The 19057-nt window shown below is 50.2% G+C and overlaps 1 protein-coding gene across 2 annotated transcripts in view; it reads left to right on the top strand.

The window, feature by feature from the left end:
• Positions 1 to 5602: 5602 nt before the first annotated feature.
• Positions 5603 to 19057, top strand: part of LOC134933675 (E3 ubiquitin/ISG15 ligase TRIM25-like) — a 69562-nt gene continuing 56107 nt past the window's right edge. The window contains exon 1 of one of the 2 annotated variants that reach the window (XM_063929050.1): positions 5603 to 6613. In XM_063929050.1, coding sequence (XP_063785120.1) covers positions 5605 to 6613 — 1009 coding nt within the window. In that variant the 5' untranslated portion in view covers positions 5603 to 5604. The remainder of the gene's footprint in view (positions 6614 to 19057) is intronic. The other variant, XM_063929051.1, reaches the window with a different exon arrangement.

Raw genomic sequence — 19057 nt, 5'->3', positions numbered from 1 at the left:
TCTGACGTCCTAGTGGATGCTGGGAACTCCGTAAGGACAATGGGGATTATACCAAAGCTCCCAAACGGGCGGGAGAGTGCGGATGACTCTGCAGCACCGAATGAGAGAACTCCAGGTCCTCCTCAGCCAGGGTATCAAATTTGTAGAATTTAGCAAACGTGTTTGCCCCTGACCAAGTAGCTGCTCGGCAAAGTTGTAAAGCCGAGACCCCTCGGGCAGCCGCCCAAGATGAGCCCACCTTCCTTGTGGAATGGGCTTTTACAGATTTTGGCTGTGGCAGGCCTGCCACAGAATGTGCAAGCTGAATTGTACTACAAATCCAATGAGCAATAGTCTGCTTAGAAGCAGGAGCACCCAGCTTGTTGGGTGCATACAGGATAAGCAGCGAGTCAGATTTTCTGACTCCAGCCGTCCTGGAAACATATATTTTCAGGGCCCTGACTACGTCCAGCAACTTGGAGTCCTCCAAGTCCCTAGTAGCCGCAGGTACCACAATAGGCTGGTTCAAGTGAAACGCTGAAACCACCTTAGGGAGAAATTGAGGATGAGTCCTCAATTCTGCCCTGTCCGTATGAAAAATTAGGTAAGGGCTTTTATAGGATAAAGCCGCCAATTCTGAGACACGCCTGGCTGAAGCCAGGGCTAACAGCATTACCACTTTCCATGGGAGATATTTTAAGTCCACAGTGGAGAGTGGTTCAAACCAATGTGATTTTAGGAACCCCAAAACTTCATTGAGATCCCAAGGTGCCACTGGAGGCACAAAAGGAGGCTGTATATGCAGTACCCCCTTGACAAACGTCTGAACTTCAGGAACTGAAGCCAGTTCTTTCTGGAAGAAAATCGACAGGGCCGAAATTTGAACCTTAATGGACCCTAATTTTAAGCCCATAGACAGTCCTGTTTGCAGGAAATGCAGGAAACGACCCAGTTGAAATTCCTCTGTAGGGGCCTTCCTGGCCTCGCACCACGCAACATATTTACGCCAAATATGGTGATAATGTTGTACGGTTACATCCTTCCTGGCTTTGATCAGGGTAGGGATGACTTCATCCGGAATGCCTTTTTCTTTCAGGATCCGGCGTTCAACCGCCATGCCGTCAAACGCAGCCGCGGTAAGTCTTGGAACAGACAGGGTCCCTGCTGGAGCAGGTCCTTTCTTAGAGGTAGAGGCCACGGGTCCTCTGTGAGCATCTCTTGAAGTTCTGGGTACCAAGTCCTTCTTGGCCAATCCGGAGCCACGAGTATAGTCCTTACTCCTCTCCTTCTTATGATTCTCAGTACCTTGGGTATGAGAGGCAGAGGAGGGAACACATACACTGACTGGTACACCCACGGTGTTACCAGAGCGTCCACAGCTATTGCCTGAGGGTCCCTTGACCTGGCACAATACCTGTCTAGTTTTTTGTTGAGGCGGGACGCCATCATGTCCACCTTTGGTTTTTCCCAACGGTTCACAATCATGTGGAAGACTTCTGGATGAAGTCCCCACTCCCCCGGGTGGAGGTCGTGTCTGCTGAGGAAGTCTGCTTCCCAGTTGTCCACTCCCGGAATGAACACTGCTGACAGTGCTATCACATGATTTTCCGCCCAGCGAAGAATCCTTGCAACTTCTGTCATTGCCCTCCTGCTTCTTGTGCTGCCCTGTCTGTTTACGTGGGCGACTGCCGTGATGTTGTCCGACTGGATCAGCACCGGCTGACCTTGAAGCAGAGGTCTTGCTAGGCTTAGAGCATTGTAGATGGCCCTTAGCTCCAGGATATTTATGTGAAGTGATGTCTCCAGGCTTGACCACAAACCCTGGAAATTTCTTCCCTGTGTGACTGCTCCCCAGCCTCTCAGGCTGGCATCCGTGGTCACCAGGACCCAGTCCTGAATGCCGAATCTGCGGCCCTCTAGAAGATGAGCACTCTGCAACCACCACAGGAGAGACACCCTTGTCCTTGGTGACAAGATTATCCGCTGATGCATCTGAAGATGCGACCCGGACCATTTGTCTAGCAGATCCCACTGGAAGGTTCTTGCGTGGAATCTGCCGAATGGGATTGCTTCGTAAGATGCCACCATCTTTCCCAGGACCCTTGTGCATTGATGCACTGAGACTTGGCCTGGCTTTAGGAGATTTCTGACTAGTTCGGATAACTCCCTGGCTTTCTCCTCCGGGAGAAACACCTTTTTCTGGACTGTGTCCAGGATCATCCCTAGGAATAGAAGTCGTGTCGTCGGGATCAGCTGCGATTTTGGAATATTGAGAATCCAACCGTGCTGGCGCAGAACTATCTGAGATAGTGCTACTCCGACTTCCAACTGTTCCCTGGATCTTGCCCTTATCAGGAGATCGTCCAAGTAAGGGATAACTAAAACTCCCTTCCTTCGAAGGAGTATCATCATTTCGGCCATTACCTTGGTAAAGACCCGGGGTGCCGTGGACAATCCAAACGGCAGCGTCTGAAACTGATAGTGACAGTTCTGTACCACAAACCTGAGGTACCCTTGGTGAGAAGGGTAAATTGGGACATGTAGGTAAGCATCCTTGATGTCCAGAGACACCATATAGTCCCCTTCTTCCAGGTTTGCAATCACTGCTCTGAGTGACTCCATCTTGAATTTGAACCTTTGTATGTAAGTGTTCAAGGATTTTAGGTTTAAAATTGGTCTCACCGAGCCGTCCGGCTTCGGAACCACAAATAGTGTGGAATAGTACCCCTTTCCCTGTTGTAGGAGGGGTACCTTGATTATCACCTGCTGGGAATACAGCTTGTGAATGGCTTCCAATACTGCCTCCCTGTCTGAGGGAGACGTCGGTAAAGCAGACTTTAGAAAACGGCGAGGGGGAGACGTCTCGAATTCCAATTTGTACCCCTGAGATCCCACCTGAAGGATCCAGGGGTCCACTTGCGAGTGAGCCCACTGCGCACTGAACTTCATGAGACGGGCCCCCACCGTGCCTGAGTCCGCTTGTAAAGCCCCAGCGTCATGCTGAGGACTTTGCGGAGGCGGGAGAGGGCTTTTGTTCCTGGGAACTGGCTGTTTGTTGCAGCCTTTTTCCTCTCCATCTGCCACGGGGCAGAAATTAGGCGCCTTTTGCCCGCTTGCCCTTATGGGGCCGAAAGGACTGCGCCTGATAATATGGCGTCTTCTTAGGTTGAGAAGCTACCTGGGGTAAAAATGTGGATTTTCCAGCAGTTGCCGTGGCTACCAGGTCTGATAGACCTACCCCAAATAACTCCTCCCCCTTATAAGGCAATACTTCCATGTGCCTTTTAGAATCCGCATCACCTGACCACTGCCGCGTCCATAAACCTCTTCTTGCAGAAATGGACAGCGCGCTAACTCTTGATGCCAGTCGGCAAATATCCCTCTGTGCATCACGCATATATAGAAATGCATCCTTCAAATGCTCTATAGTCAGTAATATACTGTCCCTATCTAGGGTATCAATATTTTCAGTCAGGGAATCCGACCACGCCACCCCAGCACTGCACATCCAGGCTGAGGCGATTGCTGGTCGCAGTATAACCCCCGTGTGAGAGTATATACATTTTAGGATATTCTCCAGCTTTCTATCGGCAGGTTCCTTTAGGGCGGCCGTATCAGGAGAGGGTAGTGCTACCTGTTTAGACAAGCGTGTGAGCGCTTTATCCACCCTAGGGGGTGTTTCCCAACGTGCCCTATCCTCTGGCGGGAAAGGGTACGATGCCAATAACCTTTTAGGAATTATCAGTTTTTTGTTTTTTTATCGGGGGAAACCCACGCCTCATCACACACTTCATTTAATTCCTCGGATACAGGAAAAACTACAGGCCGTTTTTTCTCACCAAACATAATACCCTTTTTAGTGGTACTTGTATTATCAGATATATGCAATACATTTTTTATTGCTTCAATCATGTAACGTGTGGCCCTACTGGAAGTCACGTTTGTCTCCTCATCATCGACACTGGAGTCAGAATCCGTGTCTGTGTCTGCCATTTGAGGTAACGGGCGTTTTAAAGCCCCTGATGGCGTTTGAGACCCCTGGACAGGCACAAGCTGAGTAGCCGGCTGTCTCATGTCGTCAACTGTCTGTCGTAAGGAGCTGACACTGTCACGCAATTCCTTCCACAAGCTCATCCACTCAGGTGTCGACTCCCTAGGGGGTGACAACTGTATAATAGGCAATTGCTCCGCCTCCATCTCATTTTCCTCCTCAAACATGTCGACACAATCGTACCGACACACCGCACACACACAGGGAATGCTCTGATAGAGGACAGGACCCCACTAGCCCTTTGGGGAGACAGAGGGAGAGTATGCCAGCACACACAAGAGCGCTATATATATACAGGAATACCACTATAAAATGTGCTTTTCCCTTTATAGCTGCTGTTAGCATAAAACTGCGCCAAATTAGTGCCCCCCCTCTTTTTTTTACCCTTTTCTGTAGTGCAGGACTGCAGGGGAGAGTCAGGGAGACGTCCTTCCAGCGGAGCTGTGATGGAAAATGGCGCCCGTGTGCTGAGGAGATAGGCTCCGCCCCCTTCTCGGCGGCCTTTTCTCCCGCTTTTTAGGTGAGTTCTGGCAGGGGTTAAAATACACCCATATAGCCCTGGGGGTTATATGTGGTGTATTTATGACATCCAAGGTGTTTTACATTGCTGCTCAGGGCGCCCCCCTCCCTAGCGCCCTGCACCCTCAGTGACCGGAGTGTGAAGTGTGCCTGAGTAACAATGGCGCACAGCTGCAGTGCTGTGCGCTACCTTGTTGAAGACTGATGTCTTCTGCCGCCGATTTTTCCGGACCTTTTCTTGCTTCTGGCTCTGTAAGGGGGCCGGCGGTGCGGCTCCGGGACCGAGCTCCGAGGCTGGGCCTGTGTTCGGTCCCTCTGGAGCTAATGGTGTCCAGTAGCCTAAGAAGCCCAATCCACTCTGCACGCAGGTGAGTTCACTTCTTCTCCCCTTAGTCCCTCGCTGCAGTGAGCCTGTTGCCAGCAGGTCTCACTGAAAATAAAAAAACTAAAACTAAACTTTTCACTAAGAAGCTCAGGAGAGCCCCTAGTGTGCACCCTTCTCGGCCGGGCACAAAAATCTAACTGAGGCTTGGAGGAGGGTCATAGGGGGAGGAGCCAGTGCACACCAGGTAGTCCTAAAGCTTTTACTTTTGTGCCCAGTCTCCTGCGGAGCCGCTATACCCGATGGTCCTTACGGAGTTCCCAGCATCCACTAGGACGTCAGAGAAATGTATATACCTCATGTAACTTTGATAGGGAAGGTGGGGCCCCTCTCAGCTCTGGGCCCCATAGCAGCTGCACTGCCTGCACCTATGGTAGCTACGCCCTTGATGCAGACTTAATCTAGCACACTGCTCATTTGACCGCTGGGTGAAATGTGCGCCCTCGCTCAGCTCACATCACGTCGTGCTGATTGGGGGGGAGAGATGTGTGCAGAGCAGTCTGTTCTAGAACGCTGAGCACACATCTCCCCCGTGTGTACGGCCCTTTAGTGTAACTGAGTCTGTAGCTATAATCTGAGTGAAGCTCAGCCTCGCCCTGTGTGCAGAATGTGACCTTACTGGTATCTGAGTGTCAGAGACTTTCACTTTCATTTCTCTTTCCTGCTTCCAGTGATGGCGTCTGCTGATCTGAGACAGGAGCTGGACTGTTCCATCTGCCTGAGCATTTATACAGATCCTGTAACCCTGAGATGTGGCCACAACTTCTGCCGGGTCTGTATTGATCGTATGCTGGATACACAGGAGGGGGCTGGAGCTTATACCTGTCCTGACTGCAGAGCAGAGTGTCAGGAGCGTCCTGCACTGCAGAGGAACATAACGCTGTGTAACATAGTGGGGAGGTTCCTGTCTACTCGGCCAGATCAGGAGGAGACTGGGATCTTCTGCACTTACTGCATTCACTCTCCTGTACCTGCTGCTAAATCCTGTCTGCTGTGTGAGGCTTCTCTGTGTGATAAACACCTGAGAGTACACAGCAAGTCAGCAGAACACGTCTTATGTGATCCCACCACTGCCCTGGGGAACAGGAAATGCTCCGTCCATAAGGAGATCCTGGAGTATTACTGCACTGAGGACGCTGCCTGTATCTGTGTGTACTGTTCAGCTGGGGAACATCGGGGACACCATGTGGAGATGTTGGATGAGGCCTTTAAGAAGAAGAAAGAGAAGCTGAGAAATGTTCTGCAGAAACTAACCATAAAGAGAGAGGAGACTGAGAAAAGAGTCCAGAGTCTGCAGGAGCGCAGGAGAGAAGAACAGGGAAAAGCAGCAGGTGTAACAGAGACAGTCACTGCCCTGTTCAGAGACATCGGGAGACAGCTGGAAGACCTGAAGAAGAGAGTCCTGAGTGAGATCTCCAGGCAGGAACAGCGCGTTTCACTCTCAGTCTCTGATCTGATCCAGCAGCTGGAAATAAAGAAGGACGAGCTGTCCAGGAAGATGCGTCACATTGAGGAGCTGTGTAACATGTCTGATCCAGTGACTGTCTTACAGGAACCAGACACCGGGGACTTGTGTGATACTGAGGACACAGAGAGACATTATAACCAGGTCCGTGGTGCAGGAGATCTGGATGTGGGTCTCATCACAAGGACAGTACACACATTATCTGATATAATAACAGGTATAAATATAGGGGTCTATGTGCAGGAAGCTACAGACCTATTACTGGATGTGACCACAGCTGGTAATAATATACAGATATCAGGTGACAGGAAAACTGCATCCTGGTCACCAAGTCAGAATCACCCAGTAACACCAGAGAGATTTCAGTGTGATCAGGTAATAAGCACCAGGAGATTCTCCTCAGGGCGACATTACTGGGAGGTGGATGTCAGTAAGTCAGAGTGGTGGAGGGTGGGGATGTGTTATCCCAGTATAGACAGGAGAGGAGATCAGTCAGACATTGGGAATAATAACAAGTCCTGGTGTCTGTGTAGAGATAATAATCAGTACTCAGTGACACATGACAGTAGAGAGATCCAGTTACCTGACAATATCCCCTGTGACAGAGTGAGGGTATATCTGGATTATGAGGCAGGACAGCTGTCCTTTTATTCTCTGTGTGACCCCATCAGACACTTACACACCTACACTGCTGCCCTCACTGAGCCCCTCCATGCTGCATTATGGGTAGGAAACAGTTTATTTGAACCAAGAGGTTCTATAACTATATGTGGGGGAGTCAGGAGCTGGAAGACATTACCATAGGAAATCCTCCCAGAGGCTGGTGACATCACATGGAGAGGAATATGATTGGTGGAGCACTCAGCCAATAGAATGTAGCAGTAGGTGGAGCTACAGCTGAGCTCCTCCCAGTATATGACCACATGACCAGTGTGTCTGGAGGTGTTCCCTTATTGGTGTGTTGCTGTCATTATAACTATATAAATACACATCTCTGACACCTGTGATTGGCTGGAATATCTGTCAGTGTGCTGATGTCAGTATAGTGTGATGGTGACATTATGAGTGACATCACTGTGACTACATCCCCGGCCCATCACCACACACCTGACCATAGGGAGGACAGCCCAGCACTATTTTATCTATGTAATATTTGCTGAATTCCTTAATATAAAACATTTGGCCTCGGCGTCCTGTGAGTAAAATGCTGATACCCTAGGGCACCGCGATTCAGTAACACTGAGACCACTGGTTCCCCCTATTACTGTAGTCAGAGCTACACTCGCTCGCACTGGGTGTTATGTGTGTAGGAGGAGAATGGGGCGGGGACTGTGTAAAGCTCCGCCTACTGGGAACTGTAACAAAAGCCGATGTTTCTTACATAACACATGTTTGGCTGGACAGCTACTGACTGCATGATGCCTCATTGCTTATCTGTATTATCTTATGCATGAATCACAATGTATAATGGCCCTCATTCCGAGTTGATCGGTCGCAAGGCGAATTTAGCAGAGTTACACACGCTAAGCCTACGCCTACTGGGAGTGTATCTTTGCTTCTTAAAATTGCGACCAATGTATTCGCAATATTGCGATTACAAACTACTTAGCAGTTTCTGAGTAACTTCAACCTTACTCTGCCTGTGCGATCAGTTCAGTGCTTGTCGTTCCTGGTTTGACGTCATAAACACACCCAGCGTTCGCCCAGACACTCCCCCGTTTCTCCAGCCACTCCTGCGTTTTTTCCGGAAACTGTAGCGTTTTCAACCACACGCCCATAAAACGCCGTGTTTCCGCCCAGTAACACCCATTTCCTGTCAATCACACTACGATCGCCGGAGCGAGGAAAAAGCCGTGAGTAAAAATACTATCTTCATTGTAAAACTACTTGGCGCAGTCGCAGTTCGAATATTGCGCATGCGTACTAAGCGGATTTTCACTGCGATGCGATGAAAAATACCGAGCGAACGACTCGGAATGAGGGCCAATGACTGTTTATGTGCTCACCATTATACAGGTATAGTACAAATTATACAGCGCTCTCTTTACATCGTGCCCTTTATACTGCCGCCATCACTTACCGCCATGTACGCTGTCACCAACATACAAATGACATTATACATGTAATAAAACAACGTTATAGCGTCACAGTCAGAGACTTTGGGAGACATCGATCATAACTTTGTAATCAACGTCTCTTCTAAATATTTCTGTTCTACCGATGTAATGGGGAGTGGGGGGAATCAGCCAGGCAGGCTTGTGTGATTGGCTTCCACAGCTAAGCCTGTACATATAGGAGATATGTGCTCCTTCCGTTACATCCCCTGTATTATACACGTCTCAGGATGTCACACCCGGTACTCATACTCTGCAGTCACACACCTTACACATGGAGCTATTTGCTCCAGCATAGGAAGCCTGGTAATACTAATTATATGACAGTAAGTGCAGGGCCGGCTCCAGGCCTACTAGCACCCTGAGCGAAAAGATTTCGCTCCTGGAAAAGTGGGTGTGTGGCCTCATGGAAAAGTGGGCGTGGCTTCATAAGTTCATATAATCAAACTATAAATAAATATATTTTCACACACCCTCTATGCACACAGTTAGCAGCCTTACACATGACAGCCACAGTAGTGTTCCTTACACACAATGTCTCCAGTATAGTGTCAGGTACACACAATGTCTCCAGTATAGTGCCAGTTACACATGACATGCCCCCCAGCAGAGCCAGCTACACATGACATGCCCCCCAGCAGTGCCAGCTACACATGACATGCCCCCCAGCAATGACAGCTACACATGACATGCCTCGCAGCAGTGCCAGCTACACATGACATGCCCCCAGCAGTGCCAGCTACACATGACATGCTCCCCAGCAGAGCCAGCTACACATAACATGCCCCCCAGCAGTGCCAGCTACACATGACATGCCCCCCAGCAGAGCCAGCTACACATGACATGCCCCCCAGCAGTGCCAGCTACACATGACATGCCCCCAGCAGTGCCAGCTACACATGACATGCCCCCCAGCAGTGCCAGCTACACATGATGACATGCCCCCCAGCACTGCTAGCAACACGTGACATGCCCCACAGCAGTGCCAGCTACACGTGACATGCCCCCCAGCAGTGCCAGCTACACATGACATGCCCCCCAGCAGTGCCAGCTACACATGACATGCCCCCCAGCAGTGCTAGCAACACGTGACATGCCCCACAGCAGTGCCAGCTACACATGACATGCCCCCCAGCAGTGCTAGCAACACGTGACATGCCCCCCAGCAGTGCCAGCTACACATGACATGCCCCCCAGCAGTGCTAGCAACACGTGACATGCCCCACAGCAGTGCCAGCTACACATGACATGCCCCCCAGCAGAGCTAGCAACAGGTGACATGCCCCCCAGCAGTGCCAGCTACACATGACATGCCCCCCAGCAGTTCCAGCTACACATGACATGCCCCCCAGCAGTGCCAGCTACACCTGACATGCCCCCCAGCAGTGCCAGCTACACATGACATGCCCCCCAGCAGTGCCAGCTACACATGACACGCCCCCCAGCAGAGCTAGCAACACGTGACATGCCCCACAGCAGTGCCAGCTACACATGACATGCCCCCCAGCAGTACCAGCTACACATGACATTCCCCCCAGCAGTGCCAGCTACACCTGACATGCCCCCCAGCAGTGCCAGCTACACATGACATGCCCCCCAGCAGTGCTAGCGACACGTGACATGCTCCACAGCAGTGCCAACTACACGTGACATGCCCCCCAGCAGTGCCAGCTACACATGATAGTGTTCACTTTTTAGGGCAGGGTGCTGATCACAGGGAGGGCACATTTTTAAGTTAGGAGGGCAAAATGATGTACATACTGTAATGCTTGGTGCTCCCCTACCTACATGGCAAAGCATGGACAGTGCGCGCCGAAGGCACGCAACAAAAATTTAGGGGCGTTGCTTCGTGGAGAAGGGGTGTGGCCACATAATAGTGGCAATTCACATTACACCACATAGTAGTGCAGCTAATACACATTGCACCAGGTAGAACCTCCTATACACTTTGCGCCAGGCAGAGCACTGAGACACATTGCCTAGCCACAGACGCCTAGCGGGAACACTACATGATATGCCCCCCAGCAGTGCCAGCTACACGTCACATGCCCCCCAGCAGTGCCAGATACATCAATGCCCCCACAGTGCAGATATGCCCCCACAGTGCCAGATACATTAATGCCCCCACAGTGCAGATATGCCCCCATAGTGCCAGATACATAAATGCCCCCACAGTGCCAGATACATAAATGCCCCCACAGTGCCAGATACATAAATGCCCCCACAGTGCAGATATGCCCCCATAGTACCAGATACATAAATGACCCCACAGTGCCAGATACATAAATGCCCCCACAGTAAGGACACGGGCGGCTCTTCTAAAACTCTTGTGTGCGCGGCTGCCCGACACCGGCATCTAACGTCAGACGCCGGCGCCGCACAGCCGCATACACAACAATTTAAGTTTAGGCCAGGGAGCACTGCAGGCTGGCTCCAAGCACAAAGATGGCGGCGCCAAAGCGCGGCGCCCATTAAGGGTGGCGCCCCGCGCGGCCGCTCTAGTCGAACGTGCCTGGAGCGCCGGCCCAGGGTAAATGTGATGTGTCAGTTTATAACCATTGCAGCTCAGCAGAATATGATGTAACCTGACCATTACACTTTGGGGGTCATTCCGAGTTGTTCGCTCGCTAGCACTTTTTAGCAGCCGTGCAAACGCTAAGCCGCCTCCCTCTGGGAGTGTATTTTAACTTAGCAGAAGTGCGAACGAAAGGATCGCAGAGTGACTACGAAAAAAATTGTGTCGTTTCAGAGTAGCTCCAGACCTACTCTGCGCTTGCGATCACTTCAGACTGTTTAGTCCCGGATTTGACATCACATACACGCCCTGCGTTCGGCCAGCCATGCCTGCCTTTTTCCGGGCACACCCTGAAACACCCAGACACCCAGTTGACACCCAGAAACGCCCACTTCGTGTCAATCACTCTGCGGCCAGCACTGCGACTGAAAAGCTTCGCTAGACCATGTGTGAAACTACTTCGTCCGTTGTGAAAGTACGCCGCGCGTGCACATTGCGCCGCATACGCATGCGTAGAAGTGCCGTTTTTGTGCATCATCGCTGGGCAGCGAACATTTTCAGCTAGCGATCAACTTGGAATGACCCCCATAGCTTCATATAGTACTAGCTGGAGTACACAGGGTTGCCCGGATTTTAAGAATGTTTGTTTACACAAATAAATGTAAATATTAAACACACAGTAGAAATAACATTGTAGATAGCTGAATACCGTGCTTCACTACAGGATAATGATGGTTAATTAGACTGATAGTTGTTTGTTAATTTACGTTGGTTGGAGATGTAGTATATAGGCATGTCTTGCTTCCCTGATACACTGTGTAGTGGCCGGACCCCTTTTTGGTCTCCCAAGGGACCCTGCTCTTCCCACTATACAACTCTCAGTCTGTGGCTTATTGCTGCCTCCATTCCCCTCCTTACATCATGTCACTGCCCCTGTGAAATGATCAATTTATTTACAGTTTCTTATATAGCGCAGCACATTATGTATCTCCTGATATACTCTGTGCTGCTGGGGGACCATGCTACTTCCACTATATAACTCTCAGTGTGTGTATATGTGCTACCTGCATTCCCCTCCTCACATCATGTCACTGCCCCTGTCACATGCAGCCCTGTCATCACTGACACATCACTCATCTCCTGATATACTCTGTGCTGCTGGGGACCCTGCTCCTCCCACTATATAACTCTCAGTCTGTGGCTTCCTGCTGCCTCCATTCCCCTCCTCACATAATGTCACTGCCCCTGTCACATGCAGCCCTGTCCTCACTGACACACCACCCATCTCCTGATATACTCTGTGCTGCTGGGGACCCTGCTCCTCCCACTATATAACTCTCAGTCTGTGACTTCCTGCTGCCTCCATTCCCCTTCTCACATCATGTCACTGCCCCTGTCACATGCAGCCCTGTCCTCACTGACACATCACTCATCTCCTGATATACTCTGTGCTGCTGGGGGACCATGCTACTTCCACTATATAACTCTCAGTGTGTGTATATGTGCTACCTGCATTCCCCTCCTCACATCATATCACTGCCCCTGTCACATGCAGCCCTGTCCTCACTGACACATCATTCATCTCCTGATATACTCTGTGCTGCTGGGGACCCTGCTCCTTCCACTATCTAACTCGCAGCCTGTGGCTTCCTGCTGCCTCCATTCCCCTCCTCACATCATGTCACTGCCCCTGTCACATGCAGCACTGTCCTCAGTATCACATCACTCATCTCCTGATATACTCTGTGCTGCTGGGGACCCTGCTCCTCCCACTATATAACTCTCAGTCTGTGGCTTCCTGCTGCCTCCATTCCCCTCCTCACATCATGTCACTGCCGCTGTCACATGCAGCCCTGTCCTCACTGACACATCACTCATCTCCTTATATACTCTGTGCTGCTGGGGACCCTGCTCCTCCCACTATATAGCTCAGTTTGTGGCTTCCTGCTGCCTCCATTCCCCTCCTCACATCATGTCACTGCCCCTGTCACATGCAGCCCTGTCCTCAGTGACACATCACTCATCTCCTGATATACTCTGTGCTGCTGGGGACCCTGCTCCTCCCACTATATAACTCTCAGTCTGTGGCTTCCTGCTGCCTCCATTCCCCTCCTCACATCATGTCACTGCCCTGTCACATGCAGTCCTGTCCTCACTGACACGTCACTCATCTCCTGATACACTCTGTGCTGCTGGGAACCCTGCTCCTCCCACTATATAACTCTCAGTCTGTGGCTTCCTGCTGCCTCCATTCCCCTCCTCACATCATGTCACTGCCCCTGTCACATGCAGTCCTGTCCTCACTGACACATCACTCCTCTCCTGATATAGTCTGTGCTGCTGGCCCACCCTTAGGGGTGCTAGTGGTGTCAGTGGCGTAACTAGAAATTTTTCTCCCCCAAGCCAAAAAATTCTCTGGCGCTCCGCCATAACTGGCACTAGTAAAGCGATGAATCTGCGCGCGTGCACTGCAAAAAGGGGTGTGGCTTTGTTGAAATGAGTCTGGCTTTGTATAAAGGGGAGTGGCATTGCAGGAAAAGACTACCTTATACCCCAGTTTTGCAACCTGCACGCCCAGACGTTGGCCACCACAGGAAAGAAAAATAATCCTGCCTCATGCCTTTTACATTATTTGTCATTTTTCCTCCTTATAGTAATGCCCAGTATACATTATGCTACATACTGCAATGGCCCTTAGACATTATGCCACACACAATAATGCCCATGACACAACATGCCACACAGCATAATGACCCCGACATATTATGCCACACACCGTAATGCTTGTGACACTTTATGCCACACATCGCAACGCCCGTTATACATTACGTTACACACTGCAATGCCTCTGATACATTATAGCACATACCACAATGCCCGTGATATAGTAAACCACACATCGTAATGGCTGTATCACATACCGGAATGCCCTTTATACCCTATGCCACACACCGCAATGCCCGTTATACATTATGCCACACTGCAATGCCCCTTAGACATTATACCACATACCACAATGCCCGTGATGTTGTATGCCACACACCGTAATGCCTGTGACACATTATGACACACACCGCAATGTCTGTGAACATTATGCCACACAACGCAATGCCCATTACACATTAAGTCCTACGGTAAGGCTTCTAATTGCTTTTAAATTACCTGCTCGTTGCCAGGGGTTTCATTCTCTTGGTTCCAAGCACAGTGCCAGGGGTTTTCATGCTCAGGGTGTCATGCTCATTGCCAGGGGTTTCATGCACTGGGTGTCATGCTCGTTGCCAGGGGTTTCATGCACTGGGTGTCATGTTCGTTGCTATGGGGTAATGCTTGTTGCTAGGGCTGTGCTCCCAGTGCCATATATGCCCCCAGTGCCAGATATTCCCCCACAGTGCCAGGTACACACATGTCCCCAATGCCAAATATGCCCCCCCGTGCCAGGTACACATTAACCCCCCAGTGCCAAATATGCTCCCTCTCCCCCAGTGCAAATATGCTCCCCCTCCCCCAGTGCCAAATATGCTGCCCCACCCCCAGTGCCAAATATGCCCCCTCAGTGCCGGGTACAGCTCACTCCCTGCTGCCCCGCTGTTTTGTCGTGGAGGGACACGGAGGGCACAGCGCGCGCCTCTCCTGTGTCCCTCCTGCTTCTCCGGCGTGTCTGTTAAATGAAGTGTCGGTTCATGAGTCAATCAGAACTCACGATCGGGCACCTCATTTAATAGACACGCCGGAGACACAGGAGGGACACAGGAGAGGCGCGCGCTGTGCCCTCCGTGTCCCTCCTTCACGGCAGAGATCAGTGGCGACTAGGGCACCCCGCAGCCCTGCGGTCCCCCAAGGGAGCGCAGTGTCTGCGGACCCCTAGTTACGCCACTGAGTGGTGTGTTACCCCCACAGTGTTTGTTCCCAGAGTGTAAGTTATTTGTGTAGCAAGTTCATAATTGCCAACCCTCCCTCATTCTGCAGGAGACTCCCTGAAATAGCAGCAATCTCCCTCACTCCCTGAATAGACCAGCAATCTCCCTCATTGTACATTATCCCTATTATGTAGCTTTTACATTCTTGGGGGGGAAAAAAGAAATCAGAGACATATACATTCAAATGGGATCATCAGCGCCACTTCCCTATATTAGTTATAAGGCACAAAGATCCCTATGGCTACATGCATTTTAAGTAACGTTTCTTGTGGCCACTTACAGTATGGGTGTGGTTCGTTTTATCGACAGTGCCTAGGTCGACAATGTTTAGGTCGACCACTATTGGTCGACAGTCACTAGGTCGACATGGATGGAAGGTCGACAGGGTTTCTAGGTCGACATGTGCTAGGTCGACAGGTCTAAAGGTCGACATGAGTTTTTTTATTTTTTTTGGTGTCGTTTTCTTCGTAAAGTGACCGGGATCCCAAATTAGCGCACCGCGTCCCCTCGCATGGCTCGCTTCGCTCGCCATGCTTCGGGCATGGTGCCTTCGCTCCGCTACCGCTTCGCTCGGCACACTTTACCGTTCCAATCGTAGTCGACATGGATCGTTAAGTATGAAAAAATAAAAAAAATGAAAAATAAAATAAAAAAACTCATGTCGACCTTTAGACCTGTCGACCTAGCACATGTCGACCTAGAAACCCTGTCGACCTTCCATCCATGTCGACCTAGTGACTGTCGACCAATAGTGGTCGACCTAAACATTGTCGACCTAGGCACTGTCGATCTTCAGACCGGATCCCTTACAGTATATGGAACCTCTTGTAAAACACAATACATGAACAAATCCTGCAAAATATCAGTGTCTTTTCTTTAACAAGTAGATCTTACTAACTTTGGGGCTCATTTACATTTGGATACAAGTCATTTTCATGACACGCCTCTCAGATGTAGTCGTACACGCCCGCGCTGATAGGTCACTGTCACATCTCCCTGAAATGCTTTTTCAAAAGTAGGCAAGTATGAGCAAGATTGGTGTAAATAGCTCCAGGCATTCCAGAGTTATGGTGTCAGCTGAAAAACTCTGAGCTGCTGCCTCACCCCTAGGGGTGCTAGGAGTGTCTCTCCCCCCCCCCCCCCCCCCCCCCCCCGGTCACAATGTTTGTTCCCAGATTGTAAGGCAGATGTGTACCAAATTTTTAGTACATGGGTCCAGCAATTCCAGAGTAATGCTGTCTCCTGATATACTCTGTGCTGCTGTCCCGCCCCCTAGGGGTGCCAGGGATTTATAATTGTTTTAGTTACCTACGCCATGTTTATAATGCTCGTATGTCAAATTTCACGATCTTCGCTTGTAAACTGTGGATTTGTATAGAAAGACAGAAGGACAAATTTTCACTTTTATATAGTAGATTACCAGGTTTCCAATGCCGGAGCAAATAGCTCCATGTGTCAGGTGTCTGACTGCGGAGTATGTGGCTGACACAGGCTGTAAGTAGGGTGTGCGGGAGATGCCGGATGCTGGTGGTGGCATCATCTCTGCCCCACAGCACCTGGAACCAGGGACGTGCAGTCAGGGGAGGCAGGGGAGGTAGGAGGCAGTGCCTGCCCTGTCATTAAGGATTAAAATAATAGAAAGTAGGGACTTGAAATTTTTCGGGTTTTGTGTTTTGGTTTTGGGTTCGGTTCCGCGGCCGTGTTTTGGGTTCGAAAGCGTTTTGGCAAAACCTCACCGAATTTTTTTTGTCGGATTCGGGTGTGTTTTGGATTCGAGTGTTTTTTATAAAAAACCCTCAAAAACAGCTTAAATCATAGAATTTGGGGGTCATTTTGATCCCAAAGTATTATTAACCTCAATAACCATAATTTCCACTCATTTTCAGTCTATTCTGAACACCTCACACCTCACAATATTATTTTTAGTCCTAAAATTTGCACCGAGGTCGCTGGATGACTAAGCTCAGCGACCCAAGTGGCCGACACAAACACCTGGACCATCTAGGAGTGGCACTGCAGTGTCACGCAGGATGGCCCTTCCAAAAAACACTCCCCAAACAGCACATGACGCAAAGAAAAAAAGAGGCGCAATGAGGTAGCTGTGTGAGTAAGATAAGCGACCCAAGTGGCCGACACAAACACCTGGCCCATCTAGGAGTGGCACTGCAGTGTCACGCAGGATGGCCCTTCCAAAAAAAACACTCCCCAAACAGCACATGACGCAAAGAAAAAAAGAGGCGCAATGAGGTAGCTGTGTGACTAAGATAAGCGACCCTAGTGGCCGACACAAACACCTGGCCCATCTAGGAGTGGCACTGCAGTGTCACGCAGGCTGGCCCTTCAAAAAACTACTCCCCAAAGAGCACATGATGCAAAGAAAAAAAGAGGCGCAATGAGATAGCTGTGTGACTAAGATAAGCGACCCTAGTGGCCGACACAAACACCTGGCCCATCTAGGAGTGGCACTGCAGTGTCACGCAGGCTGGCCCTTCAAAAAAACACTCCCCAAACAGCACATGACGCAAAGAAGAAAAAAAGAGGTGCAAGATGGAATTGTCCTTGGGCCCTCCCACCCACCCTTATGTTGTATAAACAGGACATGCACACTTTAACCAACCCATCATTTCAGTGACAGGGTCTGCCACACGACTGTGACTGAAATGACGGGTTGGTTTTGGACCCCCACCAAAAAAGAAGCAATCAATCTCCCCTTGCACAAACTGGCTCTACAGAGGCAAGATGTCCACCTCATCATCATCCTCCGATTCATCACCCCTTTCACTGTGTACACCCCCCCCCTCACAGATTATTAATTCGTCCCCACTGGAATCCACCATCTCAGATCCCTGTGTACTTTCTGGAGGCAATTGCTGCTGGTGAATGTCTCCAAGGAGTAATTGATTATAATTCATTTTAATGAACATCATCTTCTCCACATTTTTTGGAAGTAGCCTCGTACGCCGATTGCTGACAAGGTGAGCGGCGGCACTAAACACTCTTTCGGAGTAAACACTGGAGGGAGGGCAACTTAGGTAGAATAAAGCCAGTTTGTGCAAGGGCCTCCAAATTGCCTCTTTTCCCTGCCAGTATACGTACGGACTGTCTGACGTGCCTACTTGGATGCGGTCACTCATATAATCCTCCACCATTCTTTCAATGGTGACAGAATCATATGCAGTGACAGTAGACGACATGTCAGTAATCGTTGGCAGGTCCTTCAGTCCGGACCAGATGTCAGCATCAGACTGCCCTGCATCACCGCCAGCGGGTGGGCTCGGAATTCTGAGCCTTTTCCTCGCACCCCCAATTGCGGGAGAATGTGAAGGAGGAGATGTTGACAGGTCGCGTTCCGCTTGACTTGACAATTTTCTCACCAGCATTTCTTTGAACCCCTGCAGACTTGTGTCTGCCGGAAAGAGAGATCCAAGGTAGGTTTTAAATCTAGTATCGAGCACGGTGGCCAAAATATAGTGCTCTGATTTCAACAGATTGACCACCCGTGAATCCTTGTTAAGCGAATTAAGGGCTCCATCCACAAGTCCCACATGCCTAGCGGAATCGCTCTGTGTTAGCTCCTCCTTCAATGTCTCCAGCTTCTTCTGCAAAAGCCTGATGAGGGGAATGACCTGACTCAGGCTGGCAGTGTCTGAACTGACTTCACGTGTGGCAAGTTCAAAAGGTTGCAGAACCTTGCACAACGTTGAAATCATTCTCCACTGTGCTTGAGACAGGTGCATTCCACCTCCGTTGCCTATATTGTGGCCAGATGTATAGGATTGAATGGCCTTTTGCTGCTCCTCCATCCTCTGAAGCATATAGAGGGTTGAATTCCACCTCGTTACCACCTCTTGCTTCAGATGATGGCAGGGCAGGTTCAGGTTTTTTTGGTGGTGCTCCAGTCTTCTGTACGCGGTGCCTGCACGCCGAAAGTGGCCCGCAATTCTTCTGGCCACCGACAGCATCTCTTGCACGCCCTTGTCGTTTTTTAAATAATTCTGCACCACCAAATTCAAGGTATGTGCAAAACATGGGACGTGCTGGAATTTGCCCAGATTTAATGCACACACAATATTGCTGGCGTTGTCCGATGCCACAAATCCACAGGAGAGTCCATT

Source organism: Pseudophryne corroboree, chromosome 6 (genome assembly GCF_028390025.1).
Source record: "Pseudophryne corroboree isolate aPseCor3 chromosome 6, aPseCor3.hap2, whole genome shotgun sequence".
NCBI classification, from domain to species: Eukaryota; Metazoa; Chordata; class Amphibia; order Anura; family Myobatrachidae; genus Pseudophryne; species Pseudophryne corroboree.
Note: the sequence above shows the minus strand (reverse complement) of the source record. Positions and strands in the feature narration are given on the sequence as shown.